The sequence below is a fragment of the Gadus chalcogrammus genome, chromosome 8 (assembly GCF_026213295.1).
Source record: "Gadus chalcogrammus isolate NIFS_2021 chromosome 8, NIFS_Gcha_1.0, whole genome shotgun sequence".
NCBI classification, from domain to species: Eukaryota; Metazoa; Chordata; class Actinopteri; order Gadiformes; family Gadidae; genus Gadus; species Gadus chalcogrammus.
The window spans coordinates 12,033,980-12,048,519 of record NC_079419.1 but is presented as its reverse complement, the minus strand read 5'-3'; the positions used below and the strand labels follow the sequence as shown (position 1 = coordinate 12,048,519).

The window sequence follows — 14,540 nt, the reverse complement described above, 5'->3', positions numbered from 1 at the left end:
TCTCTCTCTCTCTCTCTCTCTCTATGATGAGTCTTGTTTTGACCCTCAGCAGCCACTGTATTGGTGTGTAGTTTAGCCACCTCTGTGTTTCCTCTTGTCAGCTAGCTTCGCCCCTGGGGAGCCGGCACCTGACAGGAGGATGTACCAACAGTCTCCAGGGATGGGTTGCTATAGAAACCATTCGTGCATTTAGCTGAAACAGAAACCCATGATAATCCTCCCCATGCACCACGTCACTACTGTTAAAAAAAAAAATATTTCCCACTGGATTTTAATCTGAGGTCACTTCTTTACATAATTTACATGTTTTGTTATGCACTGATGTCAGTGGTGGAAACGTGAGATTGTGCAGGTAGTCTTCTAGATGGCTTGCTTGTAGGAAATCTGACCGGCTGGCTGGTTCAACATTTTGGTGAACTGACTTTTTTTACATGACTTGCTGGTTAGCTCAGTAGTTGACAAGCTTACTCAATCGTTTTTTGGATACTTTTACTTACTGACTGGCCAGGTGACTAGTTATATCACCTGCTGGTTGACTCACTTGCTGGCTAGCTGAATAATTATATGACCTCCTTGTTAGCGTTCTGGCTGGCTACCCGTCTTGCCATACAACCTGCTGGTTAGCCTACTGACTAGCTGTTGAGATGTGCAGCTGTTGGCTGGCTGACGCTCTGCCTCCCCAGCTGTTTCCCAGCCATTACTAAATCATTCTGCGTTCAGATTTACGTGTCATTCTGATCCGCCGCTGCTGCCCACAATGCAATTTATAGAGGCCAGAAATAACAGATTTTTTTAACAGCAACTTGATGTCCATCTGGCTCAACATAATCCCTTTTGCTTCCCCCTTTTGTACGTTTTAGTGAGTGGTATGAATTTCAAGTGGCCTCTTCAGTTAATATCCACTAGTCATGGTTCCTTTCCTCTCAATCCAATTCTCTCTCATGTGGAGCCAGAGGCCAACAAGACAACATGTAGATACCAGGGATAGTTTTAACCCTGATAAAATACCAGACCATGTGATGTCCCGTCTATATTTGGGGCCCAGATATCGCTGTGCCCTTGCCTAATGCTCCGAGGTGTGGCTGTCTGTCTCTCGTCATGTCCTGCTCATTCCTTGTTCTAGCTCTGATTAATAAAACATCCTACTGCTCTTTGTTTTGTTTTTCTTCGTTACAGGAAGTGTCCAGATGGATTTGACTGCTTGAAAATTGGGAGAAATCCTAACTATGGCTACACCAGTTTTGACAGCTTTGGCTGGGCGTTCCTGGCTCTTTTCAGACTCATGACACAAGACTATTGGGAGAAATTATTTCACCAGGTGCTGACAACCTTTTAGTTAATTGTTTTCATTTTCATCCTTCATTGGCCCACATTTAGACAAAATATGAATTACACATTACGTTATATTATACTGTCCTACAATGCTGCATTGATCATTGCTTCTTTCTGGACATTGACAAATATGGACTTATAAGTAGAACTACAAAAATGAGATGTACTTCATGCATCACAGGACATGAAGTACCCAGAAAGGATTCATAATTCATAACAAGAAAAAAAAAAAATATATATATATATATATACAAGCCAAACTTCAGTTGATGTAGAGTATAGATTGATTTAGTGTCGACATTAAAAACAGACTTGTGACTTTCTTTTGTGTACTACATTTCAGTTTACACAATTTCTGTTTACTACATTTCTGTGTTCTTCCGTGAAGCTCATTACTTTGTATTTCTGTGTACTACATCTCTGTGTACTTCTGTGTGCTGCATTTCTGTGCAGTACCTTTCTGTGCAATTCTGTGTACCACATTTATTTATACTTCTTTGTGCTACATTTCTGTGTACTTTGGTACTCCCATTCTGTATACCTACCTCCTGTATACCTCACTTCTAAGTGCCTCTCTGTACTACATATCTGTGTACTCACCTCCCGGGTACTGCCACCTTTACTCCCATGCTTGCAGACCCTGCGATCGGCGGGTAAGACCTACATGGTGTTCTTCGTGCTGGTCATCTTCCTGGGCTCCTTCTACCTGGTCAACCTCATCCTGGCCGTGGTGGCCATGGCCTATGAGGAGCAGAACCAGGCCACCATCGCAGAGGCCTGGCAGAAAGAGCGCGAGTTCCAGATGGCTATGGAGCACCTCCGCAGAGAGCAGAGGGTGGGCAAATACTACATATAACAGTATGATGGTACACAGATACTACAACTACAGGGGGTTTCAGATGTAAACAAATACTAATAGTATTATAATAGTATGCTAATATACTACTACAGGGGGCTTCAAAGGAAAACAAATACTAATAGTATAATAATAGTATGCTAATATACTACTACTATATAATACTACTAGTACTTATATAATAATACAGGGGGTTTCAAATGAAAACAAATACTAATAGTATTATAATAGTATGCTAATATACTACTACAGGGGGCTTCAAAGGAAAACAAATACTGATAGTATAATAATAGTATGCTAATATACTACTATATAATACTACTAGTACTTATATAATACTACAGGGGGTTTCAAATGAAAACAAATACTCCTTCACTATTACTGATCATTATCTGATCACGGTTTTCTTTTTCAAGCTGTGATGCTTGGTAACAGTTTGAGGGGAGGGCGGAGTGTGAGTCCTTTGGATTTGGTTTGTTGTGACTGACGTTTATGATTTAGTCTAGTGGTCCGTCTGACCCGCAGCAGAACGGTTCTACCAATACGCCTCACCCCTACCTGCTCTTTAATGTCTCAAAACCCCTGTAAGCAGCTTTGGAGGAAAGCGCCTGCTCAGTGACTAAACATTCAGTCCTTAAACATCTGAGACATAATATCTGCATGACTCCACACGCAGGACTCTACTGACAGCAAGCCCTGTTTGGCCAGGCGACATCCACAGACCCAAACGTATCTCTGCTCTGTCTTTAAAGTGAATCCTCAGGATCTTTCTCCACCTCAGAGCAAGCTCCTCATGAGGATGTGGCCTCTGAGCCCGGGCACACGTTCTTGTAACGATCCGTCTCATCGAGACATTGATGAAGCAATGAGCTTATTGTAAATATCAATATTAATTGAGTCCATTAGGTGAATCAATTAGATCATAGTTTAGACTGTATTTCAGGAGGCCATAACAACAGACAGGCGGGTAGAGGAACAGACTAGACCTTTTAACTGTTGTATGGATTAGAAATTCAGACTAACAAACCGATTTTCTAGTTAGGCGTTTGACATACAAACCATTCCAGCAATGTTTTTCCTGAAGGCACCCGATCAAATCCAACCAAAACAACAACAGAAAATCCAACACATCAGTAACTCAATTCAGACATTCAACCAAAGGTATTGTTTTCTCTGTTTTGTTCGAGTTGGCGGCGAGGAAGCAGGCGCAGGAGACGGACTCGGTGCTGTCTCCCGAGCTGTCCCCGCTCTGTGCCAAGGCGGGGAGCCTCTGGAGGGGGAGCCAGCGGAGGAGGTCCCACCGCACCCTGTCTGAGGAGGCCGGGGAGGAGGACGCAGAGGAGAAGCTCGACCTCCTGGAGGAGCCACTGGTACGCTGAGGGATGCTAAGATGCTATTGCTAACCCCTAGGATGCTATGCTAATGATAGCGGCTGTGATGCTACGCCAATGCTAATTGCTAAACTGCGATGCTAATGTTTATTCAATAAGATGCTATGCTAATTCTAGCTGATATGGTGAGATTGATGCTATCGCTAACTGCTAGGATGCTATGCTAATGCTAGCGGCTGTGATGCTACGCTCATGCTAATTGCTAAACTGCAATGCTAATTTGTATTTGCTAAGATGCTATGCTAATTCTAGCTGATATGGAGCGATGCATGCTATCGCTAACCTCTAGGATACTATGCTAATGCTAGCGGTTGTGATGCTACGGTAATGCTAATTGCTGAACTGCAATTCTAATGTTAATCGCTAAAATGCTATGCTAATTCTAGCTGATACGGAGCAAGGCTTACGTTGACATTGAGATGTTTCTCTTGATGCTGGACAGTCAGCTAACGAGTTCACCTAACGGATACATTTTCATTATAACTGCTCACCAATCACCAAGTCCAATGGGCTGCCGGTCCTCAAAGCTCTAGCATGAGAGGGAAGAGGCCAGGACACCGTTCTCGCCATGGTGTCACGGCAGCCCCCACCCTCTCAAATATCGGCGGCCTCTGATTTGGTATCCTCCCATATTCTCAAACCCCCCCCCCCCCCACCACCACCACAGCCGCCCCTCTCCCCCCTGCCTCTGCACCCCCTGCTGGCCACCCTGTCCGCCCACCCCCTCAGCACGCGGCGGGGCAGCCAGGCCAGCGTGTTCAGCGTCTTCCGGCCGCGCGGCAGCTCGGACGCCGACCTCGGCGACGACGAGCTCAGCGCGTGCGGCGACCCGGTGCCCGGGGGCCGGAGCCGCGCCAACTCGGTGGCGGTGGGCCGGAGCCGCGCCAACTCGGTGGCGGCGCCCTGGAAGCGGCGGACGGGCAGCGTGCGCAGCCACTGCTCCCAGGGCTTCCTGCTGGGCGTAGTCAACGGGCGGCTCAACGCCTCGCTGGAGCACAACGGGGTGAGCGGCGCCGGGCTGCTACCGCTGCTGCCCACGCACAGCATGGAGAGGGTCCGCGAGGACGCTGTGAGTGGGGGGGCTTGGGGCTCACACACGCGTATGACCACCTTTATTATTAGGGTGCATTCATTAACCGATCATTAACCGTGTTAATTAACATGAGTTGATGCCGAATGAAGCATTCACTTACAGTTAATTTACAGTGAAGTTATGGTCTAGTAATCGTTTACTCATGGTGTTTGTTTGTTTTACACAAGTGCTAAACATGACCCTAATCCTAACCCTAACCCACTAACCTTAACCCACTAACCCTAACTACTAGGCTAATACCATGTAATGATCATGTAATGATCTTATTACTGCGTTAACTAATGTAAATTCATTGATAATGAATCGTGTCTTGTGTGTCTGTCATTCTGTGATGGTCTGTGTTTCTATGTGTGTGTTTTGCATGTCTGCTTGTGTATGTCTGTGTGTATCTGTTTGTGTGTGTGTGTGTGTGTGTGTGTGTGTTTGTGTGTGTGTGTGTGTATGTGTGTGTGTGTGCGTGTGTGCGTGTGTGTGTGAGTGCAAGCTTCTATAGTTTGTTTGTGTATGTGTCAATGTTTTTCCATGTGCATGTGGGTACAGGTATGTATGTGAAGACGTTTTAATGCTCTAATATGTGTCTACAAAGTGAGCGAGCGAGAGTGTATATACGTGTGTGTGTGTGTGTGTGTGTGTGTGTGTGTGTGTGTGTGTGTGTGTGTGTGTGTCTGTGTCTGTGTCTGTGTCTGTGTCTGTGTCTGTGTGTGCGTGTGCGTGAAGGCCTACCACTGTGTGTACTGTGTGTTCTTGGTCTCCTCAACCTGCCCGGTGTTTTTCCACCTGCTTGTGTCCCAGGAGGCGGGCATCGTCACGGAGACACTCCTCACATCCACTCCCCAGCCGTCGCCCACGGCAACGCAGCCTCCGGTGCAGAGGAAGAGGGGGCTGAGCACCGTCAGCTTCTTCAGCGACGTCCTTGATGATGAAAGCCAATTAAGAGGTCAGAGGTCATTTACTGAGGGTCCATAATCCCCTCTGATTACTCCACACCACAATAAGAAATGTTAAGTATAAGCTAAAAGTAATTAAAAAGGTAATGTTTGAGATGTGACCTAGACTTTTAAAAAGCACAACAAATGAATCTGAATTGGAGAACCAAAGAGACATGAGCTCGACACCATTCTGAGCGTTAACCCAAACCAACCCACCCATCGCTACACCCAAGCCTCCTCTGACCCCTGGTCTGTCCCCCAGAGCTGGAGGAGTCCCGGCAGAAGTGCCACCCCTGCTGGATCTCCTTCGCACGGCGGTACCTGATCTGGGAGTGCTGCCCCTGGTGGCTGTGGGTGAAGCAGTGGGTGAAGTTCATGGTGATGGACCCCTTCCTGGACCTGGGCATCACCATCTGCATCGTGCTCAACACCCTGTTCATGGCGCTGGAGCACTACCCCATGACGGACGAGTTCAACGGCATGCTCTCCGTCGGGAACCTGGTGCGAGTTCACCTCAGTTCTCTCTCTCTCTCTCTCTCTCTCTCTCTCTCTCTCTCTCTCTCTCTCTCTCTCTCTCTCTCTCTCTCTCTCTCTCTCTCTCTCTCTCTCTCTCTCTCTCTCTCTCTCTCTCTCTCTCTCTCTCTCTCTCTCTCTCTCTCTCTCTCTCTCTCTCTCTCTCTCTCTCACTCTGTTTGTCTGTGTCTCCTTCTATTTATCTATCTTTTTATTATATTCTCTCTTCCTAGGTCTCTCTCTCTCTCTTCCTCTCTGTGACTCACTTTCTCTCTCTCTCTCTCTCTCTCTCCCTCTTGCTCTCTGTTTTTCTGTGTCCTCTCCTTCTATTCATCTATCTGCTTCTCTCTCTCTGTCTATATATGTCTCTGTCTGTCTATTTCTCTCTGTTCCTCAGTTGATCGTGCTCTATCTCGCTCTCTTTTTCTCTCTCTCCCCATCTTGCTCTCTTTCTTTTTCTCACTCTCTCTCCCGCTCTCTCTCTCGCTTGCTCGGGTTATTCAAAGGCAGTTGAGTCACACAGTGCAGGGTAACAGCAGACAGAGAAGCACATTTTTCAGATGTCTTTTCAGATCAGCAGCATATCTTTGTTTTATTTCCAGTGATAACACAAACTGCATGAAGAATAGGGTCTTGTTTATCTCATGTTTGACACCACTTGTATCATCTCTGGGGTACACAGGAATAATTTGTTTGTGCCATCTGTTTGACTGCCCCCTACTGGCTAAGTTATTCACATAGCTCTGTATGAGATTCATTTTAGTTTTTTTAGAGATGTGCAAAAGCTTCTATAGACGGACTCAATGTATCTATTCAGTCTATTCTACTGTTCTGTACTAATGAACTATCTCTATCAACGATTCTACTGTAATTTCTGATGAAGCTGAACTCCCTGTCACTGGTTTGTGTGTGTGTGGGGTCAGGTGTTCACCGGGATCTTCACGGCTGAGATGGTGATGAAGCTGGTGGCCATGGACCCCTACTTCTACTTCCAGCAGGGCTGGAACATCTTTGACGGCGTCATCGTGTGTCTCAGCCTGATGGAGCTGGGCCTCTCCAACGTGGAGGGGCTGTCCGTCCTGCGCTCCTTCAGACTGGTAGCCTACACCTCCTCTACCCTCCCTTGTCAGTCCTCTAGCTTCCAGCAGACGCAAGTCTAACCCCAGTGACCGCCAGGGATTCATGTCGTTTAGGGGCAGGTATACAGGGGTTAAGACCGAGAACCATTAAAATACACAAAGAAATTGAAGCGCACCATCGTTACAATTATTAGATAGATCGCGGAGTATAGCTTAGGGATCACAAACATAACTTAATCAAGTGAATATTGACTTTTTTTGGCGATTTGTGTCATCATATGTTTGCATACTAGGTGTCATATGCATAACCACAATATTTGACCCAAACAATGTAAAATCTCTAAAGAATGGAATTCTTAAACGTAAAGATTGGTTACACTTTGCCCTTGCTACTGGCAAACATATGACTAATCTCTGATCCATTATGGAAATTGTGTTGTGCCACCTTGGCTGAGATTACAGAAGTGAAGGACATTGGTGATGTGTGTATTTCGCTTTGGTCATGATAATTTGTATCAAGCACAACAAACACAACGTTGTAACACACCGCTTCTGTCAGAACCAAAAGTTTAGCAAAAGAATATCACGAGTGCATCAAACTTGCATCAAACCAGCTCACAACAAGATGACTACTGTCAATCTTATTTGTATTCTAAAAATGAGTGCAATGCACTGAACAAATGATATGCTAGGCTGTTAAGTTTCCCGCCAACAGTTATTTCTTAGCAATTTGAATTAGCCGTTGATATGAAGCTGTTATAAGGACGACCATCGATTTAGGATACAACTGAGACAAAGACTTAGAAATACAAAATACACTTACATACTATGACATATATTTACAGTGCGTTATTGTATTGTTCTCCCGTGGTTGCAGCTGCGGGTCTTCAAGCTGGCTAAGTCGTGGCCCACGCTCAACACGCTCATCAAGATCATTGGCAACTCGGTGGGCGCGCTGGGCAACCTAACGCTGGTGCTCGCCATCATCGTCTTCATCTTCGCAGTGGTGGGCATGCAGCTGTTCGGCAAGAACTACCAGGACTGCGTGTGCAAGATCTCAGTGGACTGCCAGCTCCCGCGGTGGCACATGCAGGACTTCTTCCACTCGTTCCTCATTGTGTTCCGCGTGCTGTGCGGCGAGTGGATCGAGACCATGTGGGACTGCATGGAGGTGGCAGGCCAGCCGCTGTGCATCCTGGTCTTCATGCTGGTCATGGTCATCGGGAACCTGGTGGTGAGTACGGCTAGGCCACCTTTGCGTTTAGAACCACTGCTCAAAAGTTTTTAGGCGTATTTTTCTTAAAGGAGCAGTGAGTAGGATTTACCGGCATCTAGTGGTGAGGTTGCAGATTAACTGACATTTGCCAGCCATATCTGTGACAGGCTTTTATGTTTTGGTTGATGAATTGCAGAAGGCTTAATTGAGGGTTAAGCCTACTGCGTCCCTCAAGCTGTTTGTCCAACCAAAAAAGATTTAGACGTTAGAGGAAGTTACGGCAATTAGTTGTTCATGAGATAACTAATACACTGATTTTCTGTCAATCAGTTTTCAAGGATTTCTTTCCGAATGCATAGCTGAATATGTGAATAGTTTGACTTTGAAAATAGCTGACACGGCAATGTTATTGATATTATTGCAATGTAACCTCCCTATGAGGACACACAGACACATTCAGCTGTGACCACTTTTTGGGGCCAAACGATGATGTCATGTGAAATCAGGGATTAGGGAGCGGCCAATGAGAAGTGAGGAATTAATAATAATATGATGATGATGCTGAGGCCTACCCTGGTTGCAGTGGTGGTGGTGGATGATGCTTCAGTCCAATATCATAAAACCGCCAGCTTCTAGCTTTAGCATTAGCCACATGGCTGGCTTTGTTTCTAATACCCTTGTCGTCATGACAAGTAAAACGACCATGAAATGACCATGGCTTCACGCTACCAACTGCCATTGATTGGTTAGCATTAGCGACGGCGCTAGTATGGGCATAGTATAAGCCATCTGTTGTATTCAAAGATGTATTATCGACATTGACACGCAACTGGTGGTTGTGATAGTGGTTTAACAGCTAGTCGGATGTCTTAACAAGGCTAAAATGTTTTTTACCATTTAATAAATTAACAGCAAAAATAAATAGATAGATGCATCATTTATAAATAATGTTGTTTGTTTCTTAAAGGTCCCATGGCATGCTACTTTATGGATGCTTATATATAGGTGTTAGTGGGCTCTTAATACAGTATTTGAAGACGAGCCTTCTGAGCTTTCTACAAGCGTGCAGTTTTTTAGAGGCGGGTCAAGGTGGAGGGTGGGGGTGTGGCCCTGAGCAGCATGCAACCACGGTACCATGCGCTCGTTTTTAAAGTGGACGTATCAAAATGGTGAGGCACACACAGCTTTTGGCCATGTTCTGTAAATATTCTAGAACACTCCGGGTGCTCCGGCGAGAGTCCTGGAGCTCTATATCTAAATAATATTATATTATTCATAGATATCTCATATAATATATATTATCACGGCCAAAAGCTGTGTGCGCCTCCAGACGATATAATGAATCTCAAACGACTGCGTCAGGTTCTCCGACGTCTCTGTTCCTTCCACTTCCACATCAATCTGAAGTAGACTGAACCGTGACATGGAGGAGAAAGGGATTGTTGCCCGCGATTGTCTCCCGCCGGGCAGCGCCGAGGCGGTGGGGCAGCGGGCAGCGGGCAGTGGGGCTCCGGCGGGAGACAATCGCGGGCAACAATCCTTTTCTCCTCCCTGTGGCGATCCATGTACTTCAGGGAGTCAAAGCCAAAGTTCCTTTCCCCCAAATCCTTCTCAACCATGGCTGAGATAACCCCCACCGCGAGTCTCGTTGTGGAAATACCACAGACGTCAGTGAACCCGACGTGTTATGCGCCATAACACCAACAGCAGTTAGTGTATACGGTTATCCAAATAATAACAGTCCTAGCTCATCGGCTCATTGGTGGGCCAAATTCTCTTGGCGGGCAAAGCAGAGAAGGGGAGGTAACATGTCCCCTCAGGTCCATCTTCCCTATATGTCGTATGACGACATACAGGGAAGATTTAAAATCAGAGTGTCTGAGCTTTCATTTTTCAAAGGCAGAGCATTTCTAGCTACTGGGGACCATAGGCAAGCTAGGGGAACTCATACTAATGTTAGAAAACCTCATAAAGTGAATTTTTCATGCCATGGAACCTTTAAACTGCTCTTAAAATGATTGCCCTCATTTTTATTTCATTGATGTTTGACCTTAGCTTATTTTCTGTGCTTGATATTCAATCAACTGCCGTCCTTTATTCCTTTGTACCTTTTAAGAATGAGCAGTTGCAGCATTCATTTTGACTCAATCCACATCCGGAACAGCACTGCAGGCCTTAACCGGTCACGTCCAGACACATAACATCCAGACGTTAAACAGGGTCATACACAGTGAGATACATACAACGGTCCATCCAAAGTTCATATCATCCTTGGCCTGTGATTGGTTTAAAATCCCTGTCAGGCTTCAAAAAGAGCACAGGTTTGTGGGCTGAGCTCCGGTTGGACATGATTCAAACACCTGTTGTCCCTCGCCACCCTCTGCTCCTCTTTCCCCTAAAACGCTCACGTTTAATCCGGCCTTCTGAAACACAGCTGTCGGTCATGGCTGTTGTGCAAACTCCCCTTTAGAAACGACTTTGCCTATTTTGGTTGTTTCCTGGCTATTGCCAGATTATACTTTTCTAAGAAATAGCTCATTCAGTGTAATATTCAACCGTTTTCTTTTAATATATTTGAATAATATTTTAAAATATATTATTCATCCCATGAATCGATCCACAACATTAAATCCTGTCACCTAAATCTTTAATAACAGTTTAATAACACAATATGGTGTTGTGATATAGTGTAATGATGATGCCAATTAACCCAGCTAACACTTACTGCTGTGCGTTATTAGTGGAAAGACCACAGATCACAGTGGCTCGTCTCTATTGACGGAAGCCTTCTCTGCTCATGAATGACGTGAAAGCTGTTTATCCCCGGGATTACCCAGGATGTTTAGCGGCAATGAGGTCAAAGGGCTTCTGTTACTCATCATCTGCTCAATCACGCTCCCCGAGACCCAGACCATGAGTCTGCCCTTGATGTCCAGAGACCTGGCCCACAGAGGAGGTCCAGCAGGCTGGGATCCTGCCACACAAACACGTGCATAGACACGATTCATTCACAAACACGCACAAATGCTGTATATTCCCAGACATGTGTCCATATGGACGATAACACACATACATACACACACACGCATGCCACACACACAGTTGTGCATATGGATGCAGTGCTGTATAAGCTGTGCATCCATGCTGTTTAATAATAGATTTCTCAGAAGTGGAACGCTTCTACTTTTGATTCCAAGGAGAGACATAATCTGATTTTGTATAAAAAAGGAGACCGGAAAAATGTTGTTTATCTTTTCCCTCCTTCTTTGTCAATCTGTTGCACAGTGGGCGAAGATGGACACCTTCGTAACTGCTGGTCATTTATGAATTATTCAAAATGGGGTAGCATTTTTCCAAATGAGAAATAAAGAAATCCCTTTGCAGGAGGAACAAAACAGAAGTCCTGCTAGTTTATTGCAGGAAAATTAAAAAAAAACTGTGCCTAATAACAGCCTTTTTCTCAGTATAACTATATCACTCACCAGATTTCGGAGCTTATTCAGTCTGTGAATTCTGCCTGTGATAACTCTGTAACCCATGGATGTGATCATCAGCAACAGCTCCCCCTGCTGACGCACGCTGTGCTCCCCCACTCCCAGGTGCTCAACCTGTTCCTGGCGCTGCTGCTGAGCTCCTTCAGCTCAGACAACCTGTCGGCCCCGGACGAGGACGGGGACCTCAACAACATCCAGATCGCCGTGGCCCGCATCAACGCGGGGGTCAGCTGGTTGGCGTCCGGCGTCTGTGAGCTCTGCAGCGGAGGGGAGCGGCGCCGGCGGCAGCAGCAGCAGCAGCAGACGCAGCAGCAGCAGCAGAAGAAGATGTCCCTGGCGCCCCCGGAGACGGGCATGGCTCTCCTGCTGGTGGTGAACCACGCGGCTGAGGCCAACGGCGGCGTGTTCGGGCGCTACGGAGAGAGGTACGCGGTGCCCGAGGGGGACAGCTACATGACCAACCCCAACCTGACCCTGGTGGTGCCCATCGCGCCGGGGGAGTCGGACGTGGAGTTCCTGGAGGAGGAAGAGGAGTCTGAGTCGTCGGAGGACGAGGACAACAAACCGGTGAGGCGCTTTCTGAACGGGTGATGGTTCTTTAGATCTGTAGCTCAGGATGGTGATTGTGGACCTTTGAAACCATATGAACCTTGGTTAACTTAACAAGGATTATTCGTACATTGTCAACACCTGTTTGCTAACTTACATATTAGAGAAACAAAACTAGTCACTAGGCAGCTGGTAAAGTCTCTCAGAAAGCAGATCCATACCAAGAAAATAAGAGACAAAAATAAATGTTGGTCTGTTTATCTCTTATCTATTCCGGATGTAGTGTTGGTGACAGTTTGTATGAGGGTTCTTGAAGCGGTTGTAGGCAGAGAGATGGTTCAATTAAACATTTTGGCACCTAAAACACAATATGTTTTATTGTTTGTGCGTTATAAGATGAGTGCCCTCCAGGCAAATCGTCACGGCAACACATGGTGAGCTAATTGAAAGGAGTCAGGCTTGTGTTGGGAGTAGCAGGCAGGAAGGTCCTCACCCTCAGCCTGTCTCTGGGGTGCAGGACTTCAGGGTTCACACGTGGGGTCAGGCCTTGGTCTACCCGTGGAGGAAATCTAAGCCCAGGGGCCACCAATTAGGACTGTGGTGGATTAAGCCACGCTGGGTGGCTGGATCCTCCACACCGCCGCTATTGGTTGTAGTGTATATATTCTTCCTTTGTTTTTGCTCCCCCTGTTGCACTCTGAAGTACTCTTACCATTAAATCTGTCTCTTCTCATTCCTTTGTTCTCCATCGGGCTGGGCGGAGCAGGGGGTAGTGCTGTTTACAGAGTGTTGGAGTGTGTTGGTGCGGGGGCATCTTAACAGTGGGTCGGAGGTGAAGAGTGGGAGGTGGGATGTGAAGCACTGCAGAGGAGATTAAACACTTGGACCGGGGCCAGGAGGGGCCAGGCAGGGCCAAACAAGCTGCGGATTGAATCTCTCTTGCTCTGTGTCTCTGTGTCTCTATCTCTCTCGCTGCCTTGCACACTCTCTCTCTCTCTTTCTCCCTGTCTTTCTCTGTGTGTCTCTCTCTTTCCATCTTGCTCTTTCTTTCCCTCTCTCTCTTGCTCTCTGTCTGTTTCTTCCTCTCTTTTTCATTCTCTCTCTCTCTCTCTCTTTCTCTCTACACTCCCCATCTCACCAGTGATAGACATTGAAGAAAACACAATTAAAGCTTTGCAATCCCTGCCGAAAGTTTTTTGAATCATCAAAAAGATTACCATTGAATATTAATATGAATCATATTGTTAATAGATAATGAAAATAATATTATAATATTATTCTGATCATCGTTAAAGAAGATAATTCGGACCTCCATCAGTGTCTATTGCTAGCGCTATGCTAACGCCAAAGCTAGTGATGAATGATAATCTGATCTCCTGGTCATATGTTGGATTAACACGTCATACCTTTGTGATTGGATTAGAGTTGCACCTCTGGACCCATAATCCCAGATAATATGCTGCCATTAGGACTCTGAGAAATCGAATCTAGAAGTATTTATTGTGGCTGGAGTGGATGCAGAGAGGGGACGGGCAGAGGTTGCTTGACAGTTTAACCTCTCGTGCTGGTTGGCTGACTGGCTTGGGGAAAGACCAATAGGCCGAAGGGGGCGGGTATTCAGGGGAGCTTCAGGCACCTCTGGGAGACGGGGAACTGCAGGCCACAAAAATACTATTTTTTTCAAAAACTTTTATCTATTCTTTTAAGTGTATGTGATTTTAAATGTATTGTAAAACCAAGTCTGAAATGCGTCCACCACAATTATTCAGGAGTTACATCCTCTCGGACCGATTACAAGTTAGAATTAGGGTGGGTTCCCTCACACTCGCGTGTGTGTGCATGTGTTACCGAATGATGATAGCCTGAGGAGTACCATTATATTACTCTCCCATCTTACGTCCGAAGTCAGCTTGGATAGGCCCCATTGACCTTTGACCCTGAGTGGACTAAGTGAGGAAAGCTAAACGACTGGAATGTTCTACAAACTTCACTACAGTCATGCAAATCAAAAAAGAATCACACAGTCTTTATGACATCACCAAGGATATGTAGTTGACGGTTGAGGAAAACAAATCTGTAACCTTCCAA

The 14,540-nt window shown here is 46.0% G+C and overlaps 1 protein-coding gene across 1 annotated transcript in view; it reads left to right on the top strand.

Annotated features, from left to right (window-relative positions):
• Nucleotides 1–14,540, top strand: part of LOC130387284 (sodium channel protein type 4 subunit alpha B-like) — a 40,437-nt gene that overhangs the window by 16,672 nt on the left and 9,225 nt on the right. The window contains exons 9-17 of the mRNA XM_056596304.1: nucleotides 1,177–1,318; nucleotides 1,970–2,167; nucleotides 3,376–3,558; nucleotides 4,247–4,648; nucleotides 5,465–5,609; nucleotides 5,864–6,102; nucleotides 7,038–7,211; nucleotides 8,071–8,427; nucleotides 12,009–12,470. Coding sequence (XP_056452279.1) covers nucleotides 1,177–1,318; nucleotides 1,970–2,167; nucleotides 3,376–3,558; nucleotides 4,247–4,648; nucleotides 5,465–5,609; nucleotides 5,864–6,102; nucleotides 7,038–7,211; nucleotides 8,071–8,427; nucleotides 12,009–12,470 — 2,302 coding nt within the window. The remainder of the gene's footprint in view (nucleotides 1–1,176; nucleotides 1,319–1,969; nucleotides 2,168–3,375; nucleotides 3,559–4,246; nucleotides 4,649–5,464; nucleotides 5,610–5,863; nucleotides 6,103–7,037; nucleotides 7,212–8,070; nucleotides 8,428–12,008; nucleotides 12,471–14,540) is intronic.